The 13,843-nt window shown below is 40.6% G+C and overlaps 1 protein-coding gene across 1 annotated transcript in view; it reads right to left on the bottom strand.

The window, feature by feature from the left end:
• Nucleotides 1–13,843, bottom strand: part of CERS3 (ceramide synthase 3) — a 140,163-nt gene that overhangs the window by 112,720 nt on the left and 13,600 nt on the right. Inside the window, exon 3 of the mRNA XM_069559189.1 lies at nucleotides 5,733–5,851. Within this exon, the coding sequence (XP_069415290.1) occupies nucleotides 5,733–5,851 (119 nt within the window). The remainder of the gene's footprint in view (nucleotides 1–5,732; nucleotides 5,852–13,843) is intronic.

Below are 13,843 nucleotides of genomic sequence, written 5' to 3'. Positions count from 1 at the left end.
TCAGAGGGCAGATACACTAAAACCATAATCACACAAAACTAGCCAATCTGATCTCATGGACCACAGCCTTGTCTAACTCAATGAAACTAAGCCATGCCGTGGGGGGCCACCCAAGACGGGAGGGTCATGGTGGAGAGGTCTGACAGAATGTGCTCCACTGGAGAAGGGAATGGCAAACCACTTCAGTATTTTTACCTTGAGAACCCCATGAACAGTATGAAAAGGCAAAATGATAGGATACTCAAAGGGGAACTCCCTGGGTCGGTAGGTGCCCAATATGCTACTGGAGATCAGTGGAGAAATAACTCCAGAAAGAATGAAGGGATGGAGCCAAAGCAAAAACAATACCCAGATGTGGATGTGACTGGTGATAAAAGAAAGATCCGATGCTGTAAAGAGCAATATTGTATAGGAACCTGGAATGTCAGGTCCATGAATCAAGGCAAATAGGAGGTGGTCAAACAGGAGATGGCAAGAGTGCACGTCGACATTCTAGGAATCAGCAAACTAAAATGGATTGGAATGGGTGAATTTAACTCAGATGACCATTATATGTACTACTGTGGGCAAGAATCCCTTAGAAGAAATGGAGTAGCCATCATGGGCAACAAAACAGTCTGAAATGCAGTACTTGGATGCAATCTCAAAAACAACAGAATGATCTCTGTTCATTTCCAAGGCAAACCATTCAATATCACGGTAATCCAAGGCTATGCCCCAACCAGTAACACAGAAGAGACTGAAGTTGAATTGTTCTGTGAAGACCTACAAGACCTTCTAGAACTAACACCCAAAAAAGAAGTCCTTTTCATTATAAGGGACTGGAATGAAAAAGTAGAAAGTCAAGAAACACCTGGAGTAACGCAAATTTGGCCTTGGAATACGAAATGAAGCAGGGCAAAGGCTAATAGAGTTTTCCAAGAGAACGCACTGGTCAGAGCAAACACCCTCTTCCAACAACACAAGAGAAGAATCTACACATGGACATCACCAGATGGCCAACACCAAAATCAGATTGATTATATTCTTTGCAGCCAAAGATGGAGAAGCTCTATACAGTCAACAAAAACAAGGCTGGGGACTGACTATGGCTCAGATCATGAACTCCTTATTGCCAAATTCAGACTGAAATTGAAGTAAGTGGGGAAAACCACTAGACCAATCAGGTATGACCTAAATCAAATCCCTTTTGATTATACAATGGAAGTGAGAAATAGATTTAAGGGACTAGATCTGATAGACAGAGTGCCTGATGAACTATGGACGGAGGTTCGTGACATTGTACAGGAGACAGGGATCAAGACCATCCCCAAGGAAAAGAAATGCAAAAAAGCAAAATGGCTATCTGAGGAGGCCTTAAAAATAGCTGTGAAAAGAAGAGAAGCGAAAAGCAAAGGAGAAAAGGAAAGATATAGGCATCTGAATGCAGAGTTACAAAGAACAGCAAGAAGAGATAAGAAAGCCTTCTTCAGCAATCAATGCAAAGAAACAGAGGAAAACAACAGAATGGGAAAGACTAGAGATCTCTTCAAGAAAATTAGAGATACCAAGGGAACATTTCATGCAAAGATGGGCTCGATAAAAGACAGAAATTGTATGGACCTAAGAGAAGCAGAGGCCTGGCATGCTGCGATTCATGGGGTTGCAAAGAGTCGGACACGACTGAGTGACTGAACTGAACTGAAGCCGAAGATTTTAAGAAGAGGTGGCAAGAATACACAGAAGAACTGTATAAAAAAGAGCTTCACGACCAAGATAATCACGATAGTGTGATTACTCACCTAGAGCCAGATATCCTGGAATGTGAAGTCAAGTGGGCCGTAGCAAGCATCACTATAAACAAAGCTAGTGGAGGTGATGGAATTCCAGTTGAGCTATTTCAAATCCTGAAAGATGCTGCTGTGAAAGTGCTGCACTCAATATGCCAGCAAAATTTGGAGAACTCAGCAGTGGCCACAGGCCTGGAAAAGGGCAGTTTTCATTCCAATCCCAAAGAAAGGCAATGCCAAAGAATGCTCAAACTACCACATAATTGCACTCATCTCACATGCTAGTAAAGTAATGCTCAAAATTCTCCAAGCCAGGCTTCAGCAATACGTGAACCATGAACTTCCAGATGTTCAAGCTGGTTTTAGAAAAGGCAGTGGAACCAGAGATCAAATTGCCAACATCCACTGGATCATGGACAAAGCAAGAGAGTTCCAGAAAAACATCTACTTCTGCTTTATTGACTATGCCAAAGCCTTTGACTTTGTGGATCACAATAAACTGGAAAATTCTGAAAGAGATGGAAATACCAGACCACCTGACCTGCCTCTTGAGAAACCTGTATGCAGGTCAAGAAGCAACAGTTAGGACTAGACATGGAACAACAGACTGGTTCCAAATAGGAAAAGGAGTACGTCAAGGCTGGTTATTGTCACCCTGCTTATTTAACTTCTATGCAGAGTACATCATGAGAAATGCTGGACTGGAAGAAGCACAAGCTGGAATCAAGATTGCCGGGAGAAATATCAATCACCTCAGATATGCAGATGACACCACCCTTATGGCAGAAAGTGAAGAGGAACTAAAAAGCCTCTTGATGAAAGTGAAAGTGGAGAGTGAAAAAGCTGGCTTAAAGCTCAACATTCAGAAAACTAAGATCATGGCATCTGGTCCCATCACTTTATGGGAAATAGATGGGAAACAGTGGAAACTGTAGCTGACTTTATTTTGAGGGGCTCCAAAATCACTGCAGATGGTGATTGCAGCCATGAAATTAAAAGATGCTTACTCCTTGGAAGGAAAGTTATGACCAACCTAGATAGTATATTGAAAAGCAGAGATATTACTTTGCCAACAAAGGTCCATCTAGTCAAGGCTATGGTTTTTCCAGTAGTCATGAATGGATGTGAGAGTTGGACTGTGAAGAAAGCTGAGCACCAAAGAATTGATGCTTTTGGACTGTGGTGTTGGAGAAGACTCTTGAGAGTCCCTTGAACTGCAAGGAGACCAACCAGTCCATCCTAAAGGAGATCAGTCCTGGGTGTCCATTGGAAGTACTGATGCTGAGGAAACTCCAAGTACTGAAACTCCAATACTTGGCCACCTCATGCGAAGAGTTGACTTATTGGAAAAGACCGTGATGTTGTGAGGGGTTGGGGGCAGGAGGAGAAGGGGACGACAGAGGATGAGATGGCTGGATAGCATCACCGACTCGAAGGATATGAGTTTGTGTGAACTCTGGGAGTTGGTGATGGACAGGGAGGCCTGGCGTGCTGTGATTTATGGGGTCGCAAAGAGTCGGACACGACTGAGTGACTGAAATGAACTGAACTGAAGTTTCCTGAGATTTCCAAAATGCCTGGGCTAGGTATGTCTTGCTATGTTTCCTGTAGCATATCTCATACCTGAGGGAATAAAGTGCAGTCCCTACACTATTAAAGAGTTTGGCATTTTGCTTTAGTTTATTTGATCCATAATAACTTTTAACAGTTCACTGGCATAGGAAATTCGTGACACTGCTAAACAATAAGGTAAAGCTTAAATTTCATTTGTGGGTTCACTTCAACTGCCTAAATACACTGTACTACTTCCTGTCTTTGCCTTACTTAAAATATGCTGCCCTCAAATCATGCTTTCTTTTCTTGCGGAAATCTGACCCATCCCTCAAGGTCCAGCTTTGCCTGACCTCTAGAAAGCCTTTGTCTAATGTACCCAGCCTTGCTGACACCATCTCCTCTGAATGCCCAGAGTACATCTGAAGATGACTATAGACTATGTGTAGACTGTGGGCTCTGTGTAGACCATGTGCTATTGGATGGAATGGAACACCAGATGTTGTAGTTTCATAAGTGATAGTCTTATCTCCCAAATTAGTTGCTTTGGGCCAGTGACATACTTTCCACTTCTACTTCCCTCTGAAAATCTACATCTCCACAGGATCTAGGATAGTTCCACATACTATGAAGATGGTCCACACAACCCTCTGCACTGCCTGACGATTGATAATGGCAACTCATAATTCCCTTCCCTAACCTGAATTTTGTGGCTGACTCTCGGCGGACTCACTGACAGCCAGACTCCCAATGTTGAACTCTTCTGACCCAGTTACTTGATATGTGGGGGCCCTGCTTCTGAGAGGTCAGCATTAGGTAGCAGGGGCCACACAGGAGTCAGAATATCTGAGGGCAACAGGTCCCCCAACAGCAGGCAACCTTGAGCAAGTACATAAACTAGATAATGTGCAGGTTCTCATTTCTCAAACAAGGCCAGCCCCACTTTCCCTGACTGCCCCACACTGTGAGAGGCAGGGAGGATCAAACCAAGATTATTTATAAACTGTAAGGCACTATGATTTATAAGAAATTACTATACTCCTTCACTGGAGTATGATTCAGCTCTGAGGGAGAGACTTAGTCCCTGCTTGGGACTTTATTTACGATAAGAGTCATTTGCTAAAGAGGATAAATGATAACAGAAAAACAGGAAGATTTAATGTGAAACCAGTTCCACTTTGTAGTGTTTTATAGTGATCATCAAGAGAGATTCACCTGGGCCAAGCTGACATAGTGGCAACACAATATTAACTAATCTTGCAAGGGCTAAAACTCAGAGATAAACAGTTAGAAAACAAACCAGGTCATACACCTCCAGCTACTGTGGGAAAGGCAATAGAAGCCCATGATGAGAAAAAAAAAGTTTATCTCGAAGACACGATGAAGAGTTGATCTGTGCCTCTAAATATACATCACCAGTCTCACAATTGGATGACTGTACACAGGAATGTATAGGTAGTTAAAGAGAGTCATTAAAGTTTAGCCTCTCACAGGTTTGATTTCTTTGAGAGTCTTATACCAGATCCCTATCTGTTTCACCATCAAAACAAATATATCTGGTGAAAGTCATTAGGCAATCCGAGGACCGTAAGAAATAGGAAAATTGAAGGAATGCTATTGGTGTGTAGAATGTGGTATCACACACAACCCAACTAACATTTACTGGTCTGGATGTAAAGAAGAACAACAAAGTAATAGCAATGACCTAGACCCTCATTTTGGCACAGGTTTCAGTTTTTGCCACCAAGGGAGTGCACTAAAGTACTATAATCCTCTGAAGAAGAGGAAAAAGCATAATTTTAATAAAGCCAAAAATAAGTGTGATACAGTCACACTGCCCTCGGAATGTATCTGAAGTAGCCAGCTATGCAAAAACTCTATGTGGTGCCCAGCCCATCCAGACCTCCTGCTAAACCAGTGGGGAACCTGAGAGGAACTGGTTGTCCAGTCCACAAGCAGGAGTAGGGTACGAGTTGAGTTGAGACAGAAAGAAGTCCTCTCCACCAGTACTGAGAGAAGAGGACAGTGCCCTCTCAGACCTTCTCTGCTCTTATAATGTGACAGAATAACTATAATGTGATTGGAAACAGGCGATAGTCTGGTGAGCTAGGGCCAAGCGCTACCCTAGAAAAGATAAACACTACTTAAGACATTTTTATGATTTTTCTGGACTTCAAGGTAAGCACATAATATCTCCTGTTTAAGTGAGACAGTTCATATCTTACCTTGTTTGATAAAGAAGGAAAGTGAAGCACAAGAGGTGGATGAGTGGCTAGTATCAAGCTCTTGATTGATAAGTGGTAGAGCAGGCTCAAACCCTTCTGCTGCTGCAACCTCAGGATTCTTTCTGAGATGACTGTTCTGCTCCATAAAAAATGGTACCATTTCAAAAGCTTTAACTATCCTTCTTACCAAGATTCCTGGAATTTCTTCATCTTGCAAGGCCTATCTTGATTCTGCCGAATCCTAAACCATCTTTCAACCTGGCGCTCTGTCAAGTTACACTTCTTTGCCAGTCCATAAATGTCAGTCTGAAAGGGGATGAAACAAATGAGTGAGCGCTTAAGAGCAGAGTAGGCTGGCAGGCAAGCAAGAGACACTGAGACTGAGTTACAAGCATTTGTGCACTGGAGATGAGAGAGGTTCTGCATTAAACCTCGCGTCAGTGCATTTACCCCTTTTGTTCATGGAGTCACACACACCCATCCCAAAACAGAGAGAATGTTAATTCCTAGAAAACTCAGTTGCTAAGAAAGACCAGTTCTCCATAAGTTGGTAGCAACCCATACATTCAAGTTCCATACATGGCTCACTTCTTCAGCCAATTTTATTTAGGGCCTCCTAGGTTCCACATAGAGTAGTATAGTTTAAGATGTCAATCAAACCCAATCTCTGTATTTTTTCCTGTGAGAAAAATGGGACTCCAAGAGTTTTAACAGCTTGTCCAAGACCTAAAACTAGTAGTGAAGTGAGGATATGAACTTAGGCTCCTGCCCTTTCTGTCATTTCATATAATGTTTCTAATAGATCCAAAACTTTCACATTTAATCATATGCACAGCCTATTTTGGAGAAGGAAATGGCAACCCCCTCCAGTATTCCTCCCTGGAGATACCACAGACAGATGAGCCTGGCTGGCTACAGTCTACAGGGTTGCACAGAGTCAGACATGACTTAGCGACTAAACAACAACAACAGCATATTTTAAACAACCTTAAATAATTCCAATTGTAAAAAATAAGGATTGCAGATTATAATAATGATGACTGCTTCTCTGGAAGGCAGAAGTTGCAGGTTATGGTTTAAACTGAAAACAATGCGGATGATAGATTTGCTCAAAGATCACAAATGTGAAGTTCTCCCAGGGCCAAACAAGAACCCAAAATGACTGACAGAAGCGGCCCTGCTTCCTGGTGGTATTTGAAGCTGTGTTCTTTCAACATGGGCATGTTTTATATGCTAACCCTACAGTACTTTCCACTTCCACAAGGAAATAAGCTCTATAATTTTTAAAAGATACCAGTCTTCTTGATCTTTCATTTTGCAATGCTGAGTACAAGAAATATTTCAGTTTACTCCTAACTTAATGCATGTTCAGTCGCTTCAGTCATGTCTGACTCTTTGCATCTCTATGACTGTAGCCCACCAGGCTCCTCTGTCCATGGGATTCTCCAGGCAAGAACACTGGAGTGGTTGCCATTCCCTTCTTCAGAGGATCTTCCCGACCCAGAGATAACTGCAAGCCTATTACTTAATCTGAAGAGAAAGAAAGCAAAACAAAACATAGACAAGACATATTATACTATTTCCCTGTAAACTGTCATCTCTAATACTATTATTTTATAGGCTAAGGTTTCACCTCCTGTTCTATGTTGTTTTGGTTCGTTTTTGTGTTTTTGATGGCCCTAAATTGGCAGCTATTCATTGGTGAGTATTTCCTGCAGGCATTGTGCTTGGCACCGAAGATCTGAATGAACAAGATTAGTATTTATGGGCCCTCCCCTTCATGAGGTAAAGCCTGTCTGGTAAGGAAGTCAGAAAATGCAACAAAGAATTCTAATAAATTATGATGAGTGCTGAAAGAGGGAAAGGTCAGGGTACCATGGGACCTAACTTTATGTAGGCAATTCCTGGAAGTTACACTATGCTAAACCCTGAAAAATGTCCCAAGAAGGAGAAGATGAAGAAGGGAAGTGTCCTGGCAGCATGTGAAGTCATCTGGGAATGAGAGCACAGAGGAGCTGGGAGTACTCAAAGGACAGAAAGAGGTCTTGCAGGGTAGAAACATACAGACAGGTGAGGAGGAAAGATGTGGCCAGGGCCACAGCAAGGAGGGCCTTGCCTGGAATTTATCTGTAGGTTACAGAATGTTTGCATTTTGAAGGCTTCCTCTTGCAGTGTGTGAAGTATGAAGCACCAGGAATGAACAGAGGTGGAGACAGTGTTTACTTTGCCCTGTTATCCTTGACCTCTCTCAGTGAGGTCCCCAGCAAGGACCTCACACTCCAGATGGGACAAGTTTGGAGGTCTGGATACACTCTCCCAGGCAGCACCAAACTTGTCACAGCCCTACCGCAGAAGAAGAGAACAGGGCAGGTTTTGAGGCAACAGAATGCAGTAGGAATGGCAGGGAACTAAAAACAGAAGATTGAATTCTGCTACTTCCTAGCTCTGCAGCCTGGAGCTGTGTGCTCTGACCCACTGTGGAAAATGGGGCATTGACAATGAGTGGTTGTCTCCTGTCTTGTGGGAGTGATTTAGGATCCCGGGGCTCTATCTAATCATCCATCACGTGCTACATCAATGCTAGAGATTATGGCTGAACACAGAAAGGAGACCACAGACTGAAAATCATTTCAAAAATCAATATTCCTCTACTCCTAAAATAATTTGTAAGCATGAATAGATTCCCCCAAACAGAAGATATAATTCAAATCCTATTGCTTGCGCCATAGCAGAACATATTCTGAAACGCAGCAGCACTATATTCTGTACCTTCTGAGACTGAAACGCTCTGGGTCCAGCTTGACTGTTTTAGAAGTTTTATTCATTCGATCATTCACAAATGTTTACTGAGCCTCTACTCACTAGTGCCAGTCACTATTCTAGGCACTGGAGATTCAGCAATGAGCAAAGTCCCTGTCCCCACAGTAGAATTTTCCCAGATCTGAGAACAATACAATTTTACTACCTCATCATTTCTACAGATACCTGATGAATAAATGCATCTGGAAGATGGTGATCAAACATGATTTGAAGCATTTTTCCTGATTTGAGCACAAATGAATCTGATTCAAAATCTTGACAACTCTGGCCTCATATATCTACAATATTATTGAGATATAAGTCCTCTTGCAAACAGAAGTCTTTGGTAGTATTTTGTTATTAATATACGAAACAAATATTTATTGAACACCTACTAGGTACAGAAAGTTGTGTTAAGATATTATGGGAATACAAACAAGCATACTTAGGAAACAACTGATGTTCCCTTGGGATAATTAATGTTGGGAAGATATACTTGAGAACGTTCCTGTAGAAGTCTACATGATAGGTATAGCCTATGAATAATAAGAGCTGACCTTGAGTGTGTGCCAGGCAATATTCTAAGTACTCAGTTCAATCCCTGAACTGAGAGTCCTATGAGGTAACTGCTGTTAACACACTCAGTTCACAGAGGTGGACACTGAGGCAGAGGGGTTAATCTGCTCACCTTCACACACAGTCTGTTCTCACAATTCATGTTTTTAGCCTGGACACTATAGAGAATGTGTCTGTGGAAGGGAAAGGCTCTCAGGCAGAACCTGGAAGGGAAGCAGTGTGGCCTAAAATGGAGCCATGAGGCCTGGCCACTTGATGCAAAAACCAACTCTCTGGGACCATGGAGAAGCCACTCAACTTCTTTGTCTATCACATGTCTCACCCATAAAATAAACTGGACTAGAGAGCTAGAGAGCCTTTTGCTCTAAAAATGTTTGAATCCATGGTTGAGACAAGCTAGCAACCTGGAATGCCCCTATGGACCCTTCTCCAACTATGGACCACAATACCTGCTTTATGTCAGTCTTATGGCACCACGTTTTCTTTAAATTACCTTTCAGAACTACACATTCGTTTGTTCTGCAATAGTTCTCATCGTGTTCTTGCAGAGGAAAAGGGCTAGCTAATAAGTTCTGCTGCTCTTTCATTTTACCAACAGTGGGAAAAGTGATCCGTTGGCCAGAGCTATTGGTATGTTATCATGATTCTCTCTCTGAATTTCATCTTGAAATTGTCATGGAGATACACATAGAGAGAGATATACAGATATATAAACAGTGGACACACAGCTGCACATACACAGTCACAAAGAAATGTGTGAAACAGAACAAACAAACTCTCAGCGGCAGTTCACATGTATAGCTTTTTGGACCTCATCAATACCATGTTATATCCTCTGTGCTAACCAGCATAGAATTGATACTGTGTATCTGAAAAGTTTTTGTTTTTTTGGTGCAGTCTGTAGCAGCTGAAGAAGAATCCTCGATTTGTGTCCTCAGTTGTCTTAATAAAGTCAGATGTTACGTACCAGTATTACCACTTAAGTGCCCTGTGACTACAGACTTGGAATACTTTGTTAGAGGTAATACCTGCCCATCCCTTGAACCAGCACAATTTTTTTTAGTCTTCCCAGCAACTTGTCTTACTTCAGCTATAAATTAAGCAAAAACGCTGTCTGTGTGACACTGGCCAAGTTAATGTGTGGAAGCATTGCAGTATCATTTTGTTTCCACATCTGAAACCACTATTAAGTCATCTACTTTGCCGCCTTCTACTATATTCTATCTTCCTAAGTTCTAGTACTTTTATTCCATGGGCATTTTACTGGCCAACTTGTTGTCATCTTGATTTGTTATACAAATACTACCTTGATTTTGTAATCTATGAGCAATATAAATTAGATGTTTTGCTTATGTCCCTTAATCTTCATAGTTTAGTAGAGGAAGCTTTCTAACACTTGGGGGTTGATATATAACATTTCTTCTATTACCTGTTGCAAACGTCCATATTAAAACTACACTAAGCCATACTGTGGAAAATTCTGAAAGAGATGGGAATACCGGACCACCTAACCTGCCTCTTGAGAAATCTGTATGCAGGCCAGGAAGCAACAGTTAGAACTGGGCATGGAACAACAGACTGGTTCCAAATAGGAAAAGGAGTATGTCAAGGCTGGATATTGTCACCCTGCTTATTTAACTTACATGCAGAGTACATCATGAGAAATGCTGGATTGGAAGAAACACAAGCTGGAATCAAGATTGCCGGGAGAAATATCAATCACCTCAGATATGCAGATGACACCACCCTTATGGCAGAAAGTGAAGAAGAACTAAAAAACCTCTTGATGAAAGTAAAAGAGGAGAGTGAAAAAGTCAGCTTAAAGCTCAACATTCAGAAAATGAAGATCATGGCATCTGGTCCCATCACTTCATGGGAAATAGATGGGGAAACAGTGGAAACAGTGTCAGACTTTATTTTTTGGGGCTCCAAAATCACTGCAGATGGTGACTGCAGCCATGAAATTAAAAGACGCTTACTCCTTGGAAGAAAAGTTATGACCAACCTAGATAGTATATTCAAAAGCAGAGATATTACTTTGCCGACTAAGGTCTGTCTAGTCAAGGCTATGGTTTTTCCAGTAGTCATGTATGGATGTGAGAGTTGGACTGTGAAGAAGACTGAGCACTGAAGAATTGATGCTTTTGAACTGTGTTGTTGGAGAAGACTCTGGAGAGTTCCTTGGACTGCAAGGAGATCCAACCAGTCCATTCTGAAGGAGATCAACCCTGGGATTTCTTTGGAAGGAATGATGCTAAAGCTGAAACTCCAGTACTTTGGCCACCTCATGCGAAGAGTTGACTCACTAGAAAAGACGGTGATGGTGGGAGGGATTGGGGGCAGGAGAAGAAGGAGATGACAGAGGATGAGATGGCTGGATGGCATCACTGACTCGATGGATGCGAGTCTGAGTGAACCCCGGGAGTTGGTGATGGACAAGGAGGCCTGGCGTGCTGCGATTCATGGGGTTGCAAAGAGTCGGACACGACTGAGCGACTGAACTGAACTGAAGCCATACTGTATTATCAACTGAGCTAGAATAATTACTTACAAACATAGCTCCAGACTCTGAAATACAGTTTCAACATCCTGTACACAGTTAAAGACATTATTTAGGCATATTAGAAGCAGCACTTGACAGGGAGTCCTGGGCCAGGGTCCAGGTTTGGATTCAGCCATTAATTAGCTGCATGACCTAGGACAGGTCCTCTGTTGACCTTAGTTTCCTCATCTCAATTTGTAAAGAAGAAAGATGACCTAATCTCTAAATTTCTTTCAGCTTTTCTTCACTTTTCTTTAACTGTCAGATGTCTACTTTATCTTCATAGCTGAGAAACTTGATAAGAGCCAAGTTTTCTACATAGACCTTGAGCCTTGGTATATATGCCTATCATGACATATCAACAAGCTAAACGATACACCCATCAACATTGACTAAATCTGACCAAATGGTCTAAGCCCTTTTAATTGACTTTTTTGACAAAACTTCTTAAATCGAACTGTTTTGAAGTTCCTTTGACTTCTAGCTAACTTTGGGAGTGCTTCAGAGGGCCCCTGAAATATCCCAAAGAGAGATATTCAACTGTGTTTATTTGGTTGGTTAAATTACATGAAAAATATTATCAAATGAGTAATAAATCCTCTCATGTTATAATGTATTATAAATATTACTAATATAGATATCTTAGGAATTATATGGAGGTCTTAACATTCTGATATGTCCTGGTATTTTATGAAAAACCTGATGACTTCACAAAAGTTAACAAAGGACTGAATGAACCAGCAAATATGCTTATAACTTTTACGGTTTCTATCTGAAAAATTATAGGTTTGAATCATGTGTTTTCCGGGAGTAGGGAAAACCTTCCTTTCAAACTAATTATGAAAATAATTTGGTAAAATTATATGTTATAAACAAAACAATTATATTTTTTATCTGACTCTTCCAGAAATTTGAAACTCTTTGGTTTCTAGTAAGTTTATCAAATGAGTTAGGAAGGTTATCTCACTAACAGGTACAAAAATCTCAAGGAATTTTTGAGACCTTAAAAAGGGAAGAATTCACCTAGATTTGTTAGGCAAAATCTGTGATAAGCCTTTGGTGTTGAGTTTCCCAGCCCTGTTTTATTTTAAAAGTTCAGTCTGAGACTCTATAAATGTTTCAGCAAAATAAAAAGTCTATGATCAATTATGGTTATATAAATCATCAAACCAAAATTAGTGAGAACAGACCTATTTTGCAAACAAACTAGCCTTAATTTGGTTACATTTGATAAAAATGAGGATAACTTTAGGGAGAAAAAGATGTTTCAATAACTGTTAAATCTCAGTTTGAAAATAAAATTATTATCAGATAATAATTATTCATTATTCTCAGAAACAAAGGATAATAAGGATTCTCTAGGAGAGTCCTAACTTTTCATAAACACAACTAAATAACTTCCCCTCTGCAAAATGTAAAATGATGCTTAAGCATTATTATCACCATAGGTAACAGCAGTATTTAGGTGAATGACTTCAGTCTTTTAGAGCAGGTAGAAAAAAAGGACACACAGAGATGGCTTGTCAGACTGTCCTCCTTTTAGAAAAGAAAAGCACATACAGAAGCTGATGGCAGACAAGTTAGAGACAGTGCTGGCTAGCCATGAATAATTCTGAACATGATGTCTGGTGTTATGTGGTCAGATTTCAATATGCTCATTTGTGCAGGGAGCCCGCCAGACCAGTGACAGAAAGTGTCATAGAAGAAGCAAGTGAATTCAGCAGAAAGTTCAGGACCCTAAAAATCTATCTATCCTGAAACCACATTAGTACATATTTTTGACTTAAAATTACTAGTGAAAGATATCTGTATTTGTCAGAGAGAGTGTGCCACTTTTGGAGAAGTTTTTATTTCATCTTATTTAAATGTGAGGTATAATGAAACTAGACTTTCCTGGACACTACTATTTTTACATAACTTTTACGTCACAGTCTTTTTCTGTGGTGTAAACATGCAGTGCACTGTAACATTTCATCAAGTACATCTTGTATAGAGAAGAGAATTGTGATTCTCCTAAGGATTCCATCCCTGGGGAGTGGCCAGGAGCACAGAGTATTTCTGAGTATTTTGAAGCCTTGGATAAAATAAAGGGTTCTGCTCAGGAAAGTCACCCCAAGAGACACTTTTATAATATGTGCTGTGTGTATTGACAGTGTCACAGTCATCAAAAATGTCAGATATGGGCTACTCTGCCTTAAAAATGACCCATTTTCATTGGCATACTTTGTATATATCCTACCACTGAAAATCAAATTTTGATCTTTATACCCAAATTGTCAGTGTTCAGCACTATGTTACTTTATATCATTATAATATATATTTTTATATTGTATATTATTGTGTCACTTTATATTATGCTCAGAATGCTTTATAACTTATCA

This window comes from Ovis canadensis, chromosome 18 (genome assembly GCF_042477335.2).
Source record: "Ovis canadensis isolate MfBH-ARS-UI-01 breed Bighorn chromosome 18, ARS-UI_OviCan_v2, whole genome shotgun sequence".
In the NCBI taxonomy this organism is placed as follows: Eukaryota; Metazoa; Chordata; class Mammalia; order Artiodactyla; family Bovidae; genus Ovis; species Ovis canadensis.
This window is presented reverse-complemented; position numbering and strand designations above follow the sequence as displayed.